Genomic DNA, 19,826 nt, shown 5'->3' on the forward strand with positions numbered 1-19,826 from the left:
TTTTTTTCTCTCTAAACTATTAAAAGAGTTATATTAATATATTTTATTCTTAAACTTTGAAAAATATCTTCTTTTTAAAAAAAAATTATTGAAAAAAATAATTTTCTCGTTTATTTTCACCGCTAGGCTACTGAAAATTTATTTAAAAAAATTAAGGATGAAAAATGAAAATTTTTTTTTTAATTTAAGTATGACAGAATTTTTTTTTTTAGAATAATATGACAAGAAGTTAATATAAATTTTAGAGATTAAAACAATATTGAGCGCTGACTATTACATACATTATGGATGAACAGGGTGCACCACATCAATTAAAATCAAGTAATTTAAGATACAATTTCACTTTTTTTTTTTTGAGAAGGAAAATACAATTTCACTTTTACGATTCGTGTTTTCGAGATATAATTTTACGATTTCAATTTTATAACAAAAATCATATTTCGTACGCACAATATCTAAAGTTGTGGGGGCAGATGTGTGCGAGAAGCTGAATACCAACAAACATTAACCAACACTAAAGACAAATGACGTTACACAGTAACAAAATTTTTTCGTAACACAAACATGGACTACAACAGAGAGAGAGAAACCCCAAGTCGGAGTTGTTGAACACATGAACCCCACCCAGTTCAAAAAACCAAAAGCTACCAAAATAGCAGGTATCAGATTCTGTTTTTTAAAAGATTGTCCTAAATGGAACCCACAGTGTCATCACCACAACAACCACCACCACCACCACCAACTCCTCCACTTCCAGCGGTTTTGCCCAAACCCAGTGATCTCTCCCCTCATCAGTTGGAGTTTCTCGACCAACATTTCCGAACCCATCAAGATCTCCTCTCCAAAACTCCCCATCTCTTCTCATCACTCAGCAAACGCTGCTCTGATCTCGACACCCACCTCCTCTCCCTCGGAACAAGCCTCACCAAACGCGCCGTTTCATGGATCTCTCGTTCCTTCGCTGCCAAAACCTCCCTTCACAATCTCAATCTCAAACTACACAACCTCAACCTCCTTACTGTTCCACAAGGTTTGTATATGTTTGGTTTCATTCTTAATTTACGTTGTTCAATCTAATGTTGTATGATGTAACATGTTTATGTTCTGATTTTATTATGGATTGTAGATGGGTTTGGGTCGAAGATACTGGGTGAAGAGTTGCCTCTGGCTTTACTTGCTAAGCAAGTCAGGCAAATTGAGAGTATTCGCAATTACATTGGTGGGTTACAGACCAATTTCTATTTCTATTTCTATTTCTTTTTCATTCTTATGCTTTTCTGAATGTGTGACCAACATGACAAATAGTATTACTGTTACCAATTTCATATCCTTAAATTTCTTTCACATGCATTTACTTCCTCAACTTGTGTCTTTATTAGTCAATGGTGTATATCTTTGTTGGCATGCATACCTGTCAGTCTGAGAAATTATGTTCATCTCATACTTGATTATATAGTTTGATTCATAGGCTTAGATTCTTGTGGACATTAACATTATCCCAATTCCACCTGTTAACATTTTTTTTTTTTTTGGCCAAAATACACTGTTGGCCCATAAGTAATTTTAGTCCCTCAAGTTTAAACCAATTACTTTTAGTCCCTAAAAAACTTGAAGTGATTGGTTTTCATTCCCTAGCAAACCTAAAGTGATCACGTTGAATTGAAGGGCTAAAATCAATCATAGGGTAAACTTTATGGATTAACAGTAAGCATCCCTCCCCCCTCCCATTACCCTTTCCCACTTGACCTACCAAGGCATATGCTAAGCTTACTTTCTTAATATCTCAGAAACTGCTCTACGATTGGAAGCTCTGGTTGGGGATCTTGAAGATGCTGTTCTCTGTGTCATGAATCACCACTCTGGGTCCCTCTTTTCAGCAAAGGTTTTAAAGTCATCAATTGCTACTGTAATGGTCTAGTCCCTTCAACCCCCCACCCCCCCCCCCCTTCTTTTTGTTTTGCAGTATTTGTGGTTGCATGTTGAAGTGGTAGGTTAGTTGATGGGACCCAAAATGTTGAACATTATTATGTCTTGGAATGCAGGACTCTGGACCAAAGCAAGAAAAGTTGCTTCAAGCCATAAAAGCCATGAATGATATTGAAGAAGCATTAATAAATGTTGTGAAGTTCCGCCCTCAGTGGCGTAATCTTTTGATATCTGTTGATAATAGGGTAGATAAAATTTTGGCAGTTATTAGGCCACAAGTTTTTGCTGATCACCGAACTCTTCTTGCTTCTCTTGGATGGCCACCAAAACTTTTAACGCCTAAAATTGAAAGTGGACAAATATCTGGCCTCCCTAACCCTCTAGTTTTGATGCAAGGTGACAAAAGAGAGAGATATTCGCATAGCTTTATAGCTCTTTGTGCTTTGCAGCATCTGCAGAAACGGAGGGAAGAACGACAGCGTAATCTTTTTGGGAAAAAGGAGTACAGTATGCAGCTTTGGGCTATTGATGAACTGGTATCTCCTATTGCATCACGGATGGAATACCACTTCTCAAAATGGGCTGATCAGCCTGAGTTTATTTTTGCTCTTGTGTATAAAATTACGAGGGATTTTATTATTGGAGTGGATGATGTGTTGCAACCTTTGATTGATAGAGCAAGACTGGTAAGTTGCAGTGCTAGAGAAGCTTGGGTTTCTGCAATGATCCAAATGCTGTCTGGCTTTTTAGCAAAGAGATTTTTCTCTGGTCTTGCTGAAAGATACAAAGAAAAACATATGACATCTGAAGTTGTGACTTCATGGCTTCATCTGATAGACCTTGTAGTTGCTTTTGATAAACAGATGCAATTGCTTGTAAATTTGGAAACTGGTCTCTTCCTGGCAGAGTCTGAAAGGTTTGAAGGCCTTTCAAGAGGCATATCAGTATTAATGATATTCCATGATAGGCCTGATTGGCTCAAGATTTGGGCAAAGATGGAGCTCAAGGATGCTTGTAAGAAACTAAAGGCAGAAGTGAAAGATGAGAGAGCTTGGATTGTTGATAATAAACATGGATTGGCAACATACACTGAGCAATATCTTATTTCTACTAGAGAAGACCATAAAGCTCCATTCATTGCAGAATCTGCCCTTAAAATTTCCTGGGAATTGATTGAACGATGCCAAACTATGCCAGCCACATTACTACGTCTACGATTCATCAGATCAACTGCAGTCAAATTCCTCTGGTACTTTTTTGAAGTACTGCTTTTCCGCTTCAAGGGAACTGAATTCTCTCCTGACGATTATGATGATGGTGCATTGATCAGATTATGTGGACTGATTAATGCCGCCAGGTATGTTGATTCTAAACTGCAAGAGTGGAGTGATGATGTGGACTTTCTTGAGATGAGAATTGCTGAAAATGGTTCCAACCACCATAACAAAGATGAAGGTATTGACTGGGGTTGCTTTTTTGGAGAAGAAATAAAAAATTTGTCTGAACTCGAGACCAATTGGCTTATGGAGATAATTTCTGTTATTCTTCGTGCATTTGAAAATCTTTCATGGGAATATGTCCAAAATAAGGAACATTTTGAGGAAGAGCAAGAAGTTTTGTCTCCAGTTAGATTATCAGCAACCATGGATCTAGTTGTATGCACTGATTTTGTTGAAGCATTAGATGTTCTTAGAAGTCAGCTTCAAGTTTTGAAAACAAGCCTCAATCCAAAAGACTTCTTGGATTTATGGAGAAGTGTTGCTGAAGGACTTGACCATTTCATTTCTTGCAGCATTCTCTCAAGTGAGATTCACTTTTCTGACAGGGGGGTCAGTCAGTTTGAAACTGATATGCAAGCATTGTTTTGTATTTTTCAGCCTTTTTGTGCTCGGCCCCAAGCGTTTTTCCCTTGTATTAAAGAGACTCTTAAGCTTTTAAAATTGAAGAAGGAAGAGGTTAAGCATTTGCAAGTAGTTTTATCCACTGGTGAAAATGGAATAAAATACTCGAATCTTTCTGGAATTTCTCAAATACCTTTTGATCAAGTTGATAGAGTTTTGAGGAACAGGAAGTTTGGAACTTGATATTTACTATGGTAGCAGATAGGATTTTTAAAATAATTTTAATTTTCTCACTTGCAGCTGGTTGTAGTTGAAATAGAATGGTACTTTCTTTTTGTAATTATTTAATCTAATTTAGCTGGCTCTTTGAAGGCAACTGAATGAAATGCTACACCGAAGAGATTACAGTTCATGGTTGCCACTTGCCACTCATAAATTTAAGGTACTCCCTCCATTTTGATTTTTACTCTTCCAGTGTGTTTGGATGGAGAGGGGGGTAAAGGGAAGTATGGGTTGCTTAAAATACCCCACCAAAACTCCTCATTTTTAATTCCTTCCAGTTGGGAAAACTTGAAGGAGGGGGTATTTCATGAGATTGACTCACTACATAATTTTCCAATTTTGGAGGAGAATAGGTTTCACTTATATTATGGGTTCATTTGGATACAGCTGAAAACTGAAAAATACTGTAGTAAAATAATTTTTCAATAGGTGAAAAACACTGTTCATTGGCCTAAATTCACTGTTCATGGCCAATGAATAGTGAACGATGTGCATCCTAGCAAAAAAAAAAAAAAAAAAGCTGAAATGCAGACGTCCGCGTTTTAGCTGTATCCAAACCCTCTCTATGATTTTTAAATAAAAATTTTGTTTATGATGTCAATTTATATACATTCCTTTAAATTAAAAAAAAAAGGGTATAATCCATCGTCGTAAGATGTCCTATTATTTATTCCATTCCATTTCAATTTTAGAACATTCAAATAAAGAGGAGGGATATGTATTCTCTTGGTAGATTGTATTTGAGTTTAAATTCAATTAGGATTTGGCATAAACCCAAGTATTTATGCCCTCCAATGAGATAGTGCCATGTCAGCACTATTTTACTCTTAACCTTCGTAACAATTTTGTTCTTGAATTAAAATTTTACTATTATGACGATTTTATTCTTGTGTTTAAAATTTACTGTTGTGATGATTTTACTCTTGTATTTAGAATTTACTGTTGTGACAATTTTACTCTTGTATGAAGAATTTATCGTCCTAATGATTTTATTCATTACATTATCAAAAATAATTTTTGGAAGCATAAACTAAGAAAAGATAATGCTTTTACTTGAAGAAGTTTTATTTGCTAGAAGGAATTTTGTCCTCTTTTTTTTTTTCCTTTTTTTTCTTTTTAGTTATCAAGGAATTACTAGGAAATAAAGTAATGCTAATTACACTTTTACTGATAATACCTCTTGAGATATTCAACATTCCATGGACAGAGCAATTTGCTTCCGTCCAATGCCTCTAAATTAATAAAACCAAAAATGGTCCACTTCTTCTTCTTCCTTTCGTTTACTAATTTGGCCATCAATATGTCTTCTCCATTTGTGTACTTTTGTGCTTTGAACATAAGATTTGTCATCGTGGTTGGTCGACTCTTTGCCATTGCAAAAATAAAGTCTTCCGATGTTAGCCCTACTTGGAAATCAATTAGTGAGACTTAGTCATCTGCCTCTTCCACTTCTAATATTTCTCTATTGAAGCGTTTCACAAAAGCCCCCAAGATTTCCCCTTCCTACTGTTTTATCATTAGCAAATAAGCAATTGGTATTTTGTGTATTTGTCCTCCAATGAAGTGTCATACGAATAAATCACCCAGTTGTTTAAAGCTTGCAATTGACGAGGGTGCCAACTTGCTAAACCAAACTTGAGCTATTACTTTAAGTGTAGTTGGGAAAGATCTGCACACATTACCTTGTCGGGAGTTTGCTGGTGATTCAACAACGTCTTGAAGGATTCTATATAATCAGGAGGATCCTTCAAACCATCATATGTCTCCAACTAAGGAAGTCGGAACTTTGAAGGTAGTGGACACTCCAAAACACCAGTGGTGAAAGGTGAATTAGTCATTTTTATCATCCTATCTAAGTTTTTGGATGTCTTTCCCTTCATAGCATTCTTTTTTTCATCCATTTCTTTTCTCATGTTCTTTAACAACTCGTCATCATTCGGGCTCACAACCATATTTTCTCCCCATCTCTATGTATGAAATGGTTTCCCTCAACTATAGTCCGTATTTACGCAAAATGGGCTTTGAAGAAATGTCCAAGTCCAATTTATTTAGCAAGTACCATGAGTTATTGGGTGATGAGTCTGATAGGGTACTGATTTAGCCTATCTCCAAGTCGTCCATAAAGGTCGTCCATAACCCGGCTACCATCGTAAACACCCTCAGGAACTTACCCAGAATTACCTCGTCGAAGGAAGAAGAGTTATGGACGAGGTAAGCATCACCAGAATGATGCACTCGTCCAGATCGCTAATAACCTCGTCCTGAAAGAATTCGTCTGTTAGACGAAACAGCCCCTGCGCATACCAGTACACATTCAAAGAGCCCCAGGACGAGGGTACCATACTTAGGAAAATCTCCGAGCATGACGCGACAATCCCTTATCCCACGCATAACCGCTAGGTATCCGTTGTGGAACAGAAGCATAACTCCCAAACAGTTATGCAAGTTACACTTGATTCCTACCTCTCCTCGAATCTAGGGGAGGTTCCAATCTTGATAACCGCCTGTAAGAACACTATAAAAGGGCTGTTTCAGACAAGGCCAAGGTACGTGGATTTTTACTCCAAAAAAGTTGGAACTCATAACATGGAGAGAAAAACTAACTTTGCCATCGGAGGGTTTTCGGCCGGCAGCCCCGGTCACCCTTGATTCGCTTTTCTTTTTTCAGGCCGCAGAAAGAACCAGTAGTCCTTTCAAGTCCGAAGCATCCAGCCTACTGATTTTCTTTGCATCATCAGTTGGCGCCGTCTGTGGGAAAAACTGATTTTCTTTTCTATCCCAGACAAAAGGCTAAATGGTTCGAACAAGATCAAGGGCTACCAGCCCAGGCCACCAGGAGAGTAGGGATGCTTCTAGCAATCCCCTTCGCGATCGCAGATCGGCACCTGTAATGCAACCGCCCTCTATTCAGCACATACAATCCATGGCTGCCGCTATGGCAGAACTGACACGTCAGAACCAGGAGTTGAATAGGGAGATCAACCTCAGGAGGCAGCGTCAAGGACACATGGAAGGAAGGGCCCCAAGTCAGGAAGGAGGAGGGGAAAATGTAGAGTCCGAAGATCAAACACGGGGTACCGCTTCGAGAAGGGTGCCGCACTTGGAAAAAGAAATGGACCAGATGAGAAAAGCCATGGATGAAATGAGGGAAAACATGAGGCAAGCAAACCCAGTCGATGATATGGTCCATCGAACGGATTCCCCTTTCACAGCTTCCATCAACAGTCACCCTCTACCTTCGAAATTCAAAATGCCTTCTTTAGACTCGTACGATGGAAATCGCGACCCTTGCGATCACATTGCAACTTTCAAGACGACCATGCACCTGCAGGGGGTCCCAGACGAGATCATGTGCAGAGCTTTTCCCACCACACTCAAGGGACCAGCGCGAGTGTGGTTCAGTAAGATTCCCCCAAACTCAGTGGGATCATTTGAAGAACTGAGTAAGCTGTTTGTCAACAACTTCATTGGAGGACAGCGTCACAAACGTTCCTCCTCTAGCCTGCTGACCATAGAGCAAGGGGAAAATGAAAGTTTGCGATCTTTTATCACCCGGTTTAACAGGGAAGCCTTAACGGTGGACGAGATGGATGACAAGCTATTGCTGGCCGCTTTCCACAATGGGGTCAATTCGGACTTGTTCATTCATAAGCTCTACGAGCAGGAACCACATACTATGGCCAAGCTTGTACATTCGGCCCAGAATTTTATGAATGCTGAAGACGCCATCATAGCCAAGAAAAGAAAAAGGGCAGAGCGCTCGGAAGGGGGCCACCATCGCTACCCGGACCAGGGACCTCGTCCGAAGAAAGTTCGGGCAGACGAGAGAAAAGATAGGGATGGTAAGAAGGCCAGTTCCTCTGTAAGGAATCAGCAATACACGCCCCTGGCTATGCCATTAGAGCAGGTTCTTATGCAGATCAAGGATGATCCGTCCTTGAAGTGGCCGAAAAAATTGAAGGGAGACCCCAACAAGCGTAATAGGAGCAAGTACTGCCGTTTTCACAAGGACCATGGGCATGATACAGACGAGTGCTTTGACTTGAAGCAGCAGATAGAAAATCTCATTAGACAGGGAAAGTTGAGGAACTTCCTTGGACGAGACCAGAGAGATGAGAAAATGAAGGCCAAGGTGGAAGAATCATCACGTCCCCCACTAGGAGAAATAAGGGTAATTATAGGAGGAAACTCGACGGCGCAGTCGTCCAAGTCAAGGAAGACATACCTGAAGGTGGTGCAGAACATCCAGCAGTCTAGACGACCTCCCAGGACGACGGAGGTAGACCAACAGGCTGTTACTTTCACGGACGAGGAGGCAGGACGAATTCACCACCCACACGATGACGCGATAGTCATCACCCTACTCATCTCTGACTACACGACCAGGAGGGTACTGATAGACAATGACAGCTCTGCAGACATTCTCTACTACCCCGCATTCCAACAAATGAGACTAGGACGAGATCAGCTTCGACCAGTGAACTCACCGTTGGTAGGATTCGGAGGAATGAAGGTGCAACCTGTGGGCACCATCACGTTGCCAGTGGTTGTCGGAACATATCCGCAGCAGATAACCAAGGAGGTGAATTTCCTTGTTGTTGATTATACATCGTCATACAACGTGATCATTGGAAGGCCAACTTTGAACAGCTGGAAAGCGGTCACCTCTACCTACCACTTGTCCATCAAATTCCCGACCGAGCATGGAGTAGGCCAGGTACAAGGAGACCAGCTGGCTACCAGAGAATGCTACTTAGCTATGCTGGCCATGGACGAGCACATGCAGGCGATGAGTATAGACGGAAGAAGGGTCGTGGCTGAACCCACTGAAGCATTAGAGGACGTCCCTTTGGACGATAACCAGCCCGAGAAGTCTACCAGAGTTGGGGCGCGCATGGAAGAGGGGGCAAAGCACGCTTTGGTTCGGTTTCTGAAGAAAAACCTCGATGTCTTTGCATGGAGTCATGAGGACATGTCTGGCATCGATCCGAGCGTCATTACCCATAGCCTGAACGTGTGTCCCTATTCGAAACCAGTGCGTCAGAAGAGAAGAGTTTTTGCTCCTGAGCGGGACAATGCCATTAAGGAAGAGGTGCAGAAGTTGGTCGCTGCGAAGTTTATCCGAGAAGTTCATTACCCGGATTGGTTGGCGAACGTGGTCATGGTCAAGAAAGCCAATGGCAAGTGGCGGATGTGCGTGGACTTCACTGATCTAAACAAAGCTTGCCCCAAGGATAGCTACCCGTTGCCGCGCATTGACCAGTTAGTGGACTCGACGGCAGGTCACAGGATACTTAGCTTCATGGACGCTTTCTCGGGGTATAACCAGATTCAGATGAATGAAGCGGATCAGGAGAAGACCTCATTCGTCACGAGCCAAGGGTTGTATTGCTACAAGGTTATGCCCTTCGGTTTGAAGAATGCGGGGGCGACCTACCAAAGTCTAGTTAACCATATGTTTCGTCCTCAAATCGGGCGAAATGTGGAAGTTTATGTGGACGACATGCTGGTGAAGAGCCAGGATGAGGATAAACATCTTGACGACCTTCAAGAGACTTTTGATACATTGCGACGATACCACATGAAACTAAATCCGAGCAAGTGTGCTTTCGGGGTTTCATCGGGTAAATTCTTGGGGTTTATGGTGTCGCACAGAGGAATTGAGGCGAATCCGGATAAAATCCAGGTGATACTGAACATGGAGCCGCCGAAAAATATCAAGGAAGTCCAGTCTCTTACTGGACGAGTCGCTGCCCTCAACAGGTTTGTATCGAAAGCTACTGACAAATGTTTACCTTTCTTTAAAGTCCTTAGGAAGGCTTTCGAATGGATGGACGAGTGTCAGAAGGCCTTCCAAGACTTGAAGACATATCTAATGACGGCACCACTGTTGAGTCCGTCTGTACCTGGGGAAGAGTTGTACTTGTACTTGGCAGTGTCCCCACATGCAGTAAGCTCAGCGCTAGTTAGGGAAGAAGGGAGAGTCCAGAAGCTGGTCTATTACACAAGCCACGCGATGCGAGGGGCAGAAGGACGATACCAGATGATGGAGAAACTAGCCTTCGCATTAATCATGGCTTCCAGGAAGCTAAGACATTATTTTCAGGCACACATCATCAACGTCCTGACAGACCATCCCATAAAAAAGGCGATGAGCAAGTTGGAAGCTGCCGGACGGCTAGTACAGTGGGCCATTGAGCTCAGCGAGTTCGATGTCAGGTACCTCCCAAGGACCACGATAAAAGCGCAGGCGTTGGTAGATTTCATTGCAGAATTCACCCCCAGTCAGGACGACCTGCACAAGGACGAAGGAAATGAAATGTGGGTGGTTAATGTAGACGGGTCGTCCACACTGTATGCAGGAGGGGTTGGAATTGTACTGAAGTCCCCTGAGGGTGACAAGTTGGAGTATGCAGCCCGTTTGCAGTATCCAACTACCAACAACGAGGCTGAGTACGAGGCTCTACTCAAAGGGTTGGAATTGGCCAAGTCCTTAGGGGCGGAGTCGTTAACAATCAGAGGAGACTCTCAACTGGTCATTAACCAAGTAAATGGGATGTGTGATGTCAAAAAGGAACGAATGAAGAAGTACCTTAACAAAGTGAAACGCCTTGCCCGAAAATTTTCAGCCATAAGTTTTATTCAACTTCCCAGGGAGGAGAATGCTGAAGCAGACGCCTTGGCGAAAGCCGCCTCGGCAGGAGCCCTAGACGAGTTCGGCGACATCCAGTACATGCCGAGCATAGACATCCCTAACATATAGCATATAGGAGGAGGAGAAAATTGGATGAGTCCAATAATAATCTACCTCAAAGATGGGAGGCTTCCAGAAGACAAGGATGAAGCGAGAAAGTTAAGGGTCAGGTCAGCCAAGTATGTCCTCATAAATGAGGTGTTGTACAAGCGAGGCTTTTCCCAACCCTACTGACGAGATGCCCTCTCCCGACGAGTCCAACTATGTTCTGAGGGAAGTTCATGAAGGATCGTGCGGAAATCATTCAGGGGCGAGGTCCCTTGTCCATAAGATCGTCCGTGCCGGCTACTATTGGCCAACAATGCAGGCAGACGCCAAAGCCTATGTCAAGGTATGCGACCAATGCCAGCGTTATAGCAATGTGCCCGGACGGCAGTCGGAGTATCGGACCCCGATGACAGGCCCCACGGCCCTTCGCACGGGGGTGGATATCTTGGGTCCTTTTCCCATAGGAGTCCGCAAATGAAGTTTTTGGTGGTAGGGATAGATTACTTTACCAAGTGGGTAGAAGCCGAGCCTCTTGCAGCAATCACTCAAGGCGAACGTGAAGAATTTTGTATGGAAGAATATCATATGCGGGTTGAGTACCCGTGGTATTAGTATCGACAACGGACGTCAATTTGACAACGCACCCTTCAGGGACTTCTGCAATCATTTTGGAATCAAGAATCACTATTCTTCACCCTCCCATCCACAGGCAAATGGGCAAGCAGAAGTAGCAAACCGATCCCTGCTGAAAATCATCAAGACTCGGCTTGAGGGGGCAAAAGGGATATGGCCAGACGAGCTGCCAGGTGTTCTTTGGGCCTATAGAACGACTACGCGAACTCCGACAGGAGAGACCCCTTTTAAACTAGCCTATGGGAGTGAAGCTGTTATACCAGCGGAGGTCCATATGGCGAGTCACCGAGTGATGAAGTATCAGGAGAAAGACAACGGGGAACAGCTTTGCCTTGACCTCGATCTTATTGATGAGGTAAGAATGGATGCGGAGCAAAGGACGGCAAGGTACAAAAATCTCATGGCCAGACAGCATGACGCCATGGTAAAACCCAGACGGTTCAGTGTCGGGGACCTTGTCCTCAAAAGGGTCTCCTTGGCGACCGGGAACCCGGCTCGTAGGAAAACTGGGACCCGGTGGGAAGGACCTACCGGGGTAATCAACTGCAAAAGGCAGGGGTCCTACTACCTGGAAGCCCTGGACGGGCGGAAGTTAGAACATCCTTGGAACGTGGAACATCTGCGAAGGTACTATTAGTGATGAGCAAGGACGAGGGAAGTCAGTGGCAAAATTACAGTTGTGATTTGCGTGTTTGTTTATATCTACTTTTGCTTTTACTACTGTTATGGTGTGTTATGAATAAAAGTGCACTAGTTCTTATACTTTTGCGCTACTTAATAAGGCACTAGCTTATGAAAGACGATGCTATGTACTTGAGTATCTAAATAAGGCACTAGCTTGTGAGCATGTGCCAAATTTGTGAACAATGTTCATGTAATAATATGGTTTGGATTTCTTATGTATTTGAGTTCCAGTTTCCCTGATAATACCCATGGACGAGGCAAAAGCCTTAGACAAGTAAGATCTCTGGACGAAGACATACTTGTCTAAGATTTCCTTTAAACGAGGATAATGCAAAAAAAAAAAAAAAATGCTAAGGCATGCTCGTCCAAGCTTTCCTTAGAAAAGAATGAGGATAAAGCAAAGAAAAAATGCTAAGGCATGCTCGTCCAAGCTTTCCCTAGAAAAGAATGAGGATAAAGTAAAGAAAAAAATGCTAAGGCATGCTCGTCCAAGCTTTCCTCAGCCAAAGCCCACTCGTCTAAAAAGGAAAGTAGGCATTGACGCATGACATCCCAACGACGAGCATATGGTCAAGACGATTGCAAACTCGTGAAAATACGAGTAATAATAGCCTAAAGGGCAGGCCAAATAAGCATCATCGTCCTAAGCTAGTCGTCCATGAGGGAATTGTGTAAACGATCATCCAACACTTGTGAATATTGCTTAAAAGGCAATAAAATAACAAAAATGCATAAACTCGTCCATGGAACAACAATAATAATCGAAAGTAAACATTCATTAAACGTTAAAGGGTGGACGACCATCGTCCAAAAACCCTTAAGAAATAAGCCTTGAAAGGCAATTTTTTATGAACTTGCTAAAAGTACTCCAGACGAGATAAATGTATTACACATCTAAAAAAAAAAGGGGGAAGGGGGCAAAACACTTGAACAAATAGAAATAAAATCTTTCAACAACAAAAAATATCAGGCGTCAGGGTCGTCTTCAGCGGGTCTGGTCGAGGCATCGTCTTCAACGTTGACATCCTCAGAGCTGGTCTGAAGAAAAGAACTAGCAGCACCTCCAAGTTGAAGGACGATAGGACTGAAATCAGCCTCTGGAAACTTTTCTTTCGCCTCCATGCGAAAGTCTTCAAAACCAGCCGCATAGTTGGCGTCCAGAAGGTACGTAAACTGCTTCGAGGCCTGAAATTCTCCACGGCCTCGTCCCAGCCCTCACAAGGGAATTGCTTAGCTCGTCGATCTTCTTCTGAAAGTGGTCAAGACGAGAGTCCTTTTCCACTACATCAGCCTTTAATTCCTCGACGAGGTTTAGCAAACCCTTGGCCGCGTCCTTAGCCTCGGCAGCCGTCTCAGCCCAGCCCTTGCACTCATCCTTGACCTCCTTGATCCTCCTCTCCAACAGCAACCTCGTCCTGTCCAGCTCAGTAGCCTGCCTGAACGCAGCTATAAACTTGGACATGGCCTGCACAAACGAATAAGAATTTTTGTATCAAGCAAAGTAAACGAGCATAAAAAAAAAAAAAAAAAAAAAAACTAATGACGGGAACAAATTTGTGTCAGTTACCTTGAAAAGATCGTGGACACCCGAATGCTCAAAATCTTTCAAGGACATGTTGTAGCATGCAGCCACGTCCTCGTCAGACACTGCCGGTTGGAACCTCTCCCAAGCCAAGCCCTCACTCTCAAGAAGGTTGGGCACAACATCAACGGGAGGTTGGGACGAGGCAGGCACGTTGGTCTTGGACGGTGGAGTGGGAGCAGGCTCAGACGACTCCACGTCGAAGATCTGGACGGACGGTGGTTAAGGAGGAGGAACAGGGACAGCGGGAGAGACGACCCCAGACTTAGACGACTTCCTGTGCTTGGCCCTCCGGCTGGGGAGGTTTTCAAGATTGATAGCCTTTGACAGGCTCCTCTTGTCGCCAGCAGCAGGACGAACCCTCGTCTCGGTGTCTTGCTTAGGACGCTCGTCTGCGACTCCCTTGCCTTTGTTTTCTTTCATTGTAGCCATCCCTAAAATAAATAATCATAATAATAAGTATAAAAAAAAAAAAAAAAAAAAAAAAAAAAAAAAAGAAAGAGAAAGAGGGGAGAGGAAGTGCAAGACGAGAACTCACGTCGACGGACTGTAATTTCGTGGGCTAAGGCTTCAGGAGAGGGCTCGGGGCCAAGTCCCCAAGTTGCAAGACGCTGCAAAGTGACCAAAGAGTGGAAGTCCCTCTCTGGATGAAGACGAGCTTTCTGGACGCGTCCTAGATGGAATTTGCTCAACGACGGCCTTCTAACACCTGCAATAAGGACGAGGATATTAGCTCAGAAAGATATATAATAAAGGCAATGCTACGGTAGTGGTGAGCATACCTTCAGGACGAAGGTTCCCTAATTCTCCTGTATATGGGGGAATGAATCTCTGCCCACCTCAGCAGGATGTCCTGCCCAAGGACCTGAGACGAAGAAGAACTCCGTCTTCCAACTCCTATCTGAGGTAACCAAAGATTTTATTATTCTACAGTCTTTTCTCCTGGCCGTGAACTGATAAAAGCCACGAGATTGACTAATTTCAGAGGGTTTATAGCAAAAAAGGAACTCGTCCACGGTAAGAGGACGATCCCCTTCAAAAACCTCTCTCCACAAAACTTGCATAGAAACAACTAGCCTCCATGCATTAGGATTTAGTTGACACAAACCTATACCTAACCTAGAAAGTAACTCCCTAGCGAAAGCATTGAGAGGAAGTCTAAGACCCCCTAGGAGATAGGCTTCGTAAACCCCAACACCAAAATGAGGTTGGCAACACCATTCATTACGGACGGCCAATCTGGGATTCAGCTCATCTGGAATTTGGTACCAACTTCGTAGGGATGCCAGTTTTCTCTCGTCCGTCCTGGCCGGAGTCCCTACAGCACAGCTATAAACAGTCTCAACAACCTCGTCCCTCTTAGTGGGCGAAGAGGCACTAGAGGGGCCAGCCTTAGACCCCGACAACACTCTCGTCCTAAACTCCTCCTGGAAAACTTCTAAGGGAACCCCGGGAACCCCGTAACATACTCGTCTGTAGTATGGCCATCGCTACTACTCCTATCACTACTAGAGCCACTATAGCTAGTTGTATTGCGATACTCGTCTATCTCCCTATCAACACTATTGCTAGACGAAGAAAAAATCTCGGACATTGTGGAAATGTAAGGGAAGCCTAAAGACGAGCGTAGAGAAAATACCTGGTTCTAGACGAAGGAAACTAGAGACGCTGGAATACTCCTAGACGAGGCGATGGACGAGAGATGTCAAACGAGAGAATTTGAAAAATGGAGAGGGTATGGGAGGAAAACCACTATTTATAGGTGTTGAAAAGTAAAACCTGAAACGAAGTGTCCAATCAAGAAGAACCACGTGGCAGCCTCCTCAAAAACCCAAATCGACACAACGGTTGATCCGAGTAAATAATGACACGTGGCATAATTTGGGGTACCCTTTACCTTGAGACACGTGGAATAATATATTGAAGCAAGTCCAGCAACCAAAGAGTTTTGGACGACCTTTGAACAGGGGGCAACTGATAGGGTGCTGATTTAGCCTATCTCCAAGTCGTCCATAAAGGTCGTCCATAACCCGGCTACCATCGTAAACACCCTTAGGAACTTACCCAGAATTACCTCGTCGAAGGAAGAAGAGTTATGGACGAGGTAAGCATCACCAGAATGATGCACTCGTCCAGATCGCTAATAACCTCGTCCTGAAAGAATTCGTCTGTTAGACGAAACAGCCCCTGCGCATACCAGTACACATTCAAAGAGCCCCAGGACGAGGGTACCATACTTAGGAAAATCTCCGAGCATGACGCGACAATCCCTTATCCTACGCATAACCGCTAGGTATCCGTTGTGGAACAGAAGCATAACTCCCAAACGGTTATGCAAGTTACACTTGATTCCTACCTCTCCTCGAATCTAGGGGAGGTTCCAATCTTGATAACCGCCTGTAAGAACACTATAAAAGGGCTGTTTCAGACAAGTCCAAGGTACGTGGATTTTTACTCCAAAAAAGTTGGAACTCATAACATGGAGAGAAAAACTAACTTTGCCATCGGAGGGTTTTCGGCCGGCAGCCCCGGTCGCCCTTGATTCGCTTTTCTTTTTTCAGGCCGCAGAAAGAACCAGTAGTCCTTTCAAGTCCGAAGCATCCAGCCTACTGATTTTCTTTGCATCATCAGAGTCCATTATGCCCATCAATTTTTTATTTATTTATTTTTTAAAGCAAAACCAACAGAGCACTTCATTCATTTATTATATTACAACCGTCAATATACAATGCCTCAAGAGCAGGTGGTGTGGATTCTTCCATCCATATTCTCTCGCCAATAATGTGTTTGGCAAATTTAGCCAAAGAATGTGTCACACCGTTGGTTGTCCTCCTAACATGACTAATAGAGAAAGCTCTAAAACATTACTTTTCAAAATTTTAAGATTTAATACCACCGTGCACTTTTAATGCGGTGATCACTCTACAAGTATAAGTGTAAAAGGCAAGGGCTAGGATTCAAATCTCCAGAAGGGAGTTTCACGCACATATACACTTAGATTATAGGCTAGAGTAGAAATTCTATCTAGTAAAAAAAAAATTGAAGATTTAATTAGTTACTTTTTGAAATTATAAGATTTAATTTGTTATAACTCTTAAATTAGAAGGTTTAAAATGTAATTTTATCAGAAAATTTGATTTTTTTTATTATATATTTTTTTTAATGAACGTTAATATCTTCCATCTTTCATAGAAATCTTCTTTTTTTGAGAAAGTAGAAATCTTGTTTTTATGGGGCACAAGCTTTCATAGATATATATTGTTACAATGTCAAAGAGAATACATATTAGAGCATTTGCGCCACACTAATTAGGCATATGCTCACAAAGCTTCAGAGATTAGATTACACCACTTCTTTGTATACAAGCTATCTACTAGTCGTATGCCTCAATTTAGAGGGAACCAAGAGGGCAGAACACTACGTTATAGTTACTCCCACTAGGGCACGTATACGTGCTTGTTGCATCATCCATAGGAAAACTGTAAGCACCCGGGCACCCACCCTTGAGAAACATGGAATAATTTGTAGCTTTACAGTTTACACCAGTGCAACAATATTCCTTGGTCTTGAATACAGTACAAGGGTTGTAACATCCGCCTGGAGCTTTCAACTCAGTTGGGCAGTTCCCGATGAGATCACCTGTACAGTCTATGCCTGAGCAGTTCGGAGACGTAGAGTTCAAAACCATAGGAATATTAAACCCGTCAACAAGAGAGATGTCATAGAAATCCAAGTTTCCAAATCGGCTTAATCCAAATTCGGCAAGGGTACATGGGGCAGATCCACCGACTTGGCAATGAAAAAGCCCACCACAGTCACCAGTTTGACATTTACCAATCCCGGATCCATTGAAACTGCACATAGTTCGGGCCCAAATGCGACCACTAGTGCTTGATGAGTTAGGCGTAACTTCGAGGCTCCAGGTTCCACCTGGGTTAATCTGCCTGCCACCACCAGGCATAGCTGCAGCCCAAATTGTGATGTTGCAATTGTTTTTTATATCAAATCTGGCTGCATAGGCTAATAAGGAAATGAAAATAAGGGTACTGACAAAGATGTAGAAGAAGGAAATGGACAGGTTTTTGAAGGGCTTCATTTTGGAAAGTGGAAGAGATAGGCCTTGGCGCTGGCTATGGAATATGTTTATGTTAAATGTCACGCAGGAGAGACCTACCGGGCTAGTGCCTTTTAAACTTTTCCCGGAAAATTTGGCTGCGTGCCTAATTGGCTTTGACTTGAAGACTAGTCGACAAACAAGTTCGCGCGGATGCCGCGTTAAAAGTCAAAACCCAGCACCTGTCCGTTGAAAAAATATGGGTCTTGTTTAGGGGTTGTGGGTTTGATCTTGTCCTCCGTTACAGCGTTCTCATTTGTGGGCTGAAGTGATAATGACATGTTTATATTATGGTTCTTCATCTTCCATCTTTTTATTAATCTACCTATCCAAAAAAAAATTCATTTCAATATATATATAATTGTTATAATCTATGAACGATTATAGAGGGAGATTTGATTTGAATCCAGATATAAAAAAAGAGCATGCAATAGTAGATTTAATTTCAGAATAAACTTGCTCCATAAGGTAGTGATTGTAGTGAATGAACACACACCATATATATGTTCAAAATAATTTCCGAAGTTCAACAGTCATAGAGAGAAAACATACCATAACTTTCCAAATCTGAGAACCTCACCCAGACAAAATCACAAACGTCTCAGGCACGCAGCTGCTCTACCATGACCATCTCTTGGATTCACAAAACAGCCAACTTCATCAATTCCCGCTTCTCCACCTTCAACCTCAACCTCAAACAATCAAATCCAAAAAGGAAAAACCAAAAACCTTTCTGCAAATTAAGCGTGAATTCTGTGAGATGGGAAATTGGGTAGAGCTAGATAAGTACTGATAGTGACGTTATTATAGGCTGACGGCACATTGAGAAGCTGACGGGAATACCCAACCCGTCAGCCAATCTCATTAGGATGCCGCCTTTTTTGGCATTCAGGGCTATATCCCTTACATAGCGACAATAAGCTGACGGATCACGTGGACGAGACATAGCTGACGACCTTGGCCGTAAGGTCCTTGGCTGACGTCCTTGTCTGACGGATCACGTTGATGTACATAAGCTGACGACAGTGTAGGAGGTACACGTGGGCTGACGACCTTGGCAGGCGAAAGCTGAAGGAGTAATCCAACTTTCATTTTTAGCCTATCTTGACTCCTGCTTATGTGAATATAAGGAAAGTTCTTGCGCTACACGTCCGACTTTAGTCAAGAAGATTCCTATAAGGAAAGGGCTCAATACAATAGGCAAAGATCCGCGAATTGCTCTTCTAAAAGGAAAGTACTTCCTCGCCAAGGCGTTTATTTCGGCTCTACACCACTATATAAACCCCAAAAACCCTCATGACAAAAGGTACGCACTATTACCTCAACTCTGGCACTCTAGGGTTGTTTTAAAGACTCTAACTTGATCGTCGGAGGGTCTTTGGCCGGCACCACACCGGTGCTCTCTGTCGATCACCTACTTTCTCTTCGCAGGTGTTGCTTCAATCGGAGGAGTACTCGCAGCTCACTGGTGATTTCTTCGGCATCATCAGTTGGCGCCGTCTGTGGGAACTAAACATTCAGCCTTGCTCTATCCCTGAGACAGAGAGTTGTATGGTACTCACTCGATCGATGGCAACAATCAACAACCAATGCGACGAACCGCATGCTACAGCGCTAGAAAGGCAAGTTCAGACGCTGGCTGCTGCCGTCGAGCGCCTTACTAAACAGAATCACGACTTAGAAGAACAACTACGGCAGGTGACCGCGCACCAAAGTGCACCAGGGGAGGACCAGGAAGTAGCAAGCCCGGAAGGGAGGAATGCCGTCAGGCCTGAAGGTAGCACCGCACCAACAAGGCTGGAGCGGCCGGAGACAAACCCGCCATCTGCCTCGGACTCTCTACCACCTCATATCGCGGCCGAGATGCAGGAGATGAGGGAACGCATGGATGTGATGATGAACGCCCTTAGAGGACGGGTGTCCAGCAACCTGGACGACCTAGTCCATAGAACGGATTCACCTTTCACAGCGTTGGTGAATTCATGCCCCGTTCCTCCAAAGTTTCGCATGCCCCATGTGGAA

General features: G+C 43.2%; 2 protein-coding genes across 3 annotated transcripts; one reads left to right on the forward strand and one right to left on the reverse strand.

The window, feature by feature from the left end:
* Nucleotides 1-550: 550 nt before the first annotated feature.
* LOC142606857 (RINT1-like protein MAG2L) lies at nucleotides 551-4,174 on the forward strand. 2 transcript variants are annotated; one of them, XM_075778216.1, is made up of 4 exons: nucleotides 551-1,030; nucleotides 1,127-1,219; nucleotides 1,788-1,906; nucleotides 2,043-4,174. In XM_075778216.1, exons 1-4 carry the CDS (start codon nucleotides 694-696, stop codon nucleotides 4,008-4,010), a joined length of 2,517 nt encoding a protein of 838 aa, XP_075634331.1. In that variant the 5' UTR covers nucleotides 551-693; the 3' UTR covers nucleotides 4,011-4,174. The 2 variants fall into 2 exon arrangements, with proteins under 2 accessions (XP_075634331.1, XP_075634332.1); XM_075778217.1 differs by having other exon boundaries at nucleotides 1,788-1,882.
* Nucleotides 4,175-16,912: 12,738 nt separating this feature from the next.
* Nucleotides 16,913-18,514, reverse strand: LOC142607030 (protein P21-like). The gene is made up of 2 exons (XM_075778440.1): nucleotides 18,357-18,514; nucleotides 16,913-18,129 (listed from the first exon to the last, which is right to left on the reverse strand). The coding sequence occupies exon 2, from the start codon at nucleotides 17,784-17,786 to the stop codon at nucleotides 17,082-17,084; it is 705 nt and encodes a 234-aa protein (XP_075634555.1). The 5' UTR covers nucleotides 17,787-18,129; nucleotides 18,357-18,514; the 3' UTR covers nucleotides 16,913-17,081.
* Nucleotides 18,515-19,826: the final 1,312 nt, after the last annotated feature.

Source organism: Castanea sativa, chromosome 8, assembly GCF_040712315.1.
Source record: "Castanea sativa cultivar Marrone di Chiusa Pesio chromosome 8, ASM4071231v1".
Classification (NCBI taxonomy): Eukaryota; Viridiplantae; Streptophyta; class Magnoliopsida; order Fagales; family Fagaceae; genus Castanea; species Castanea sativa.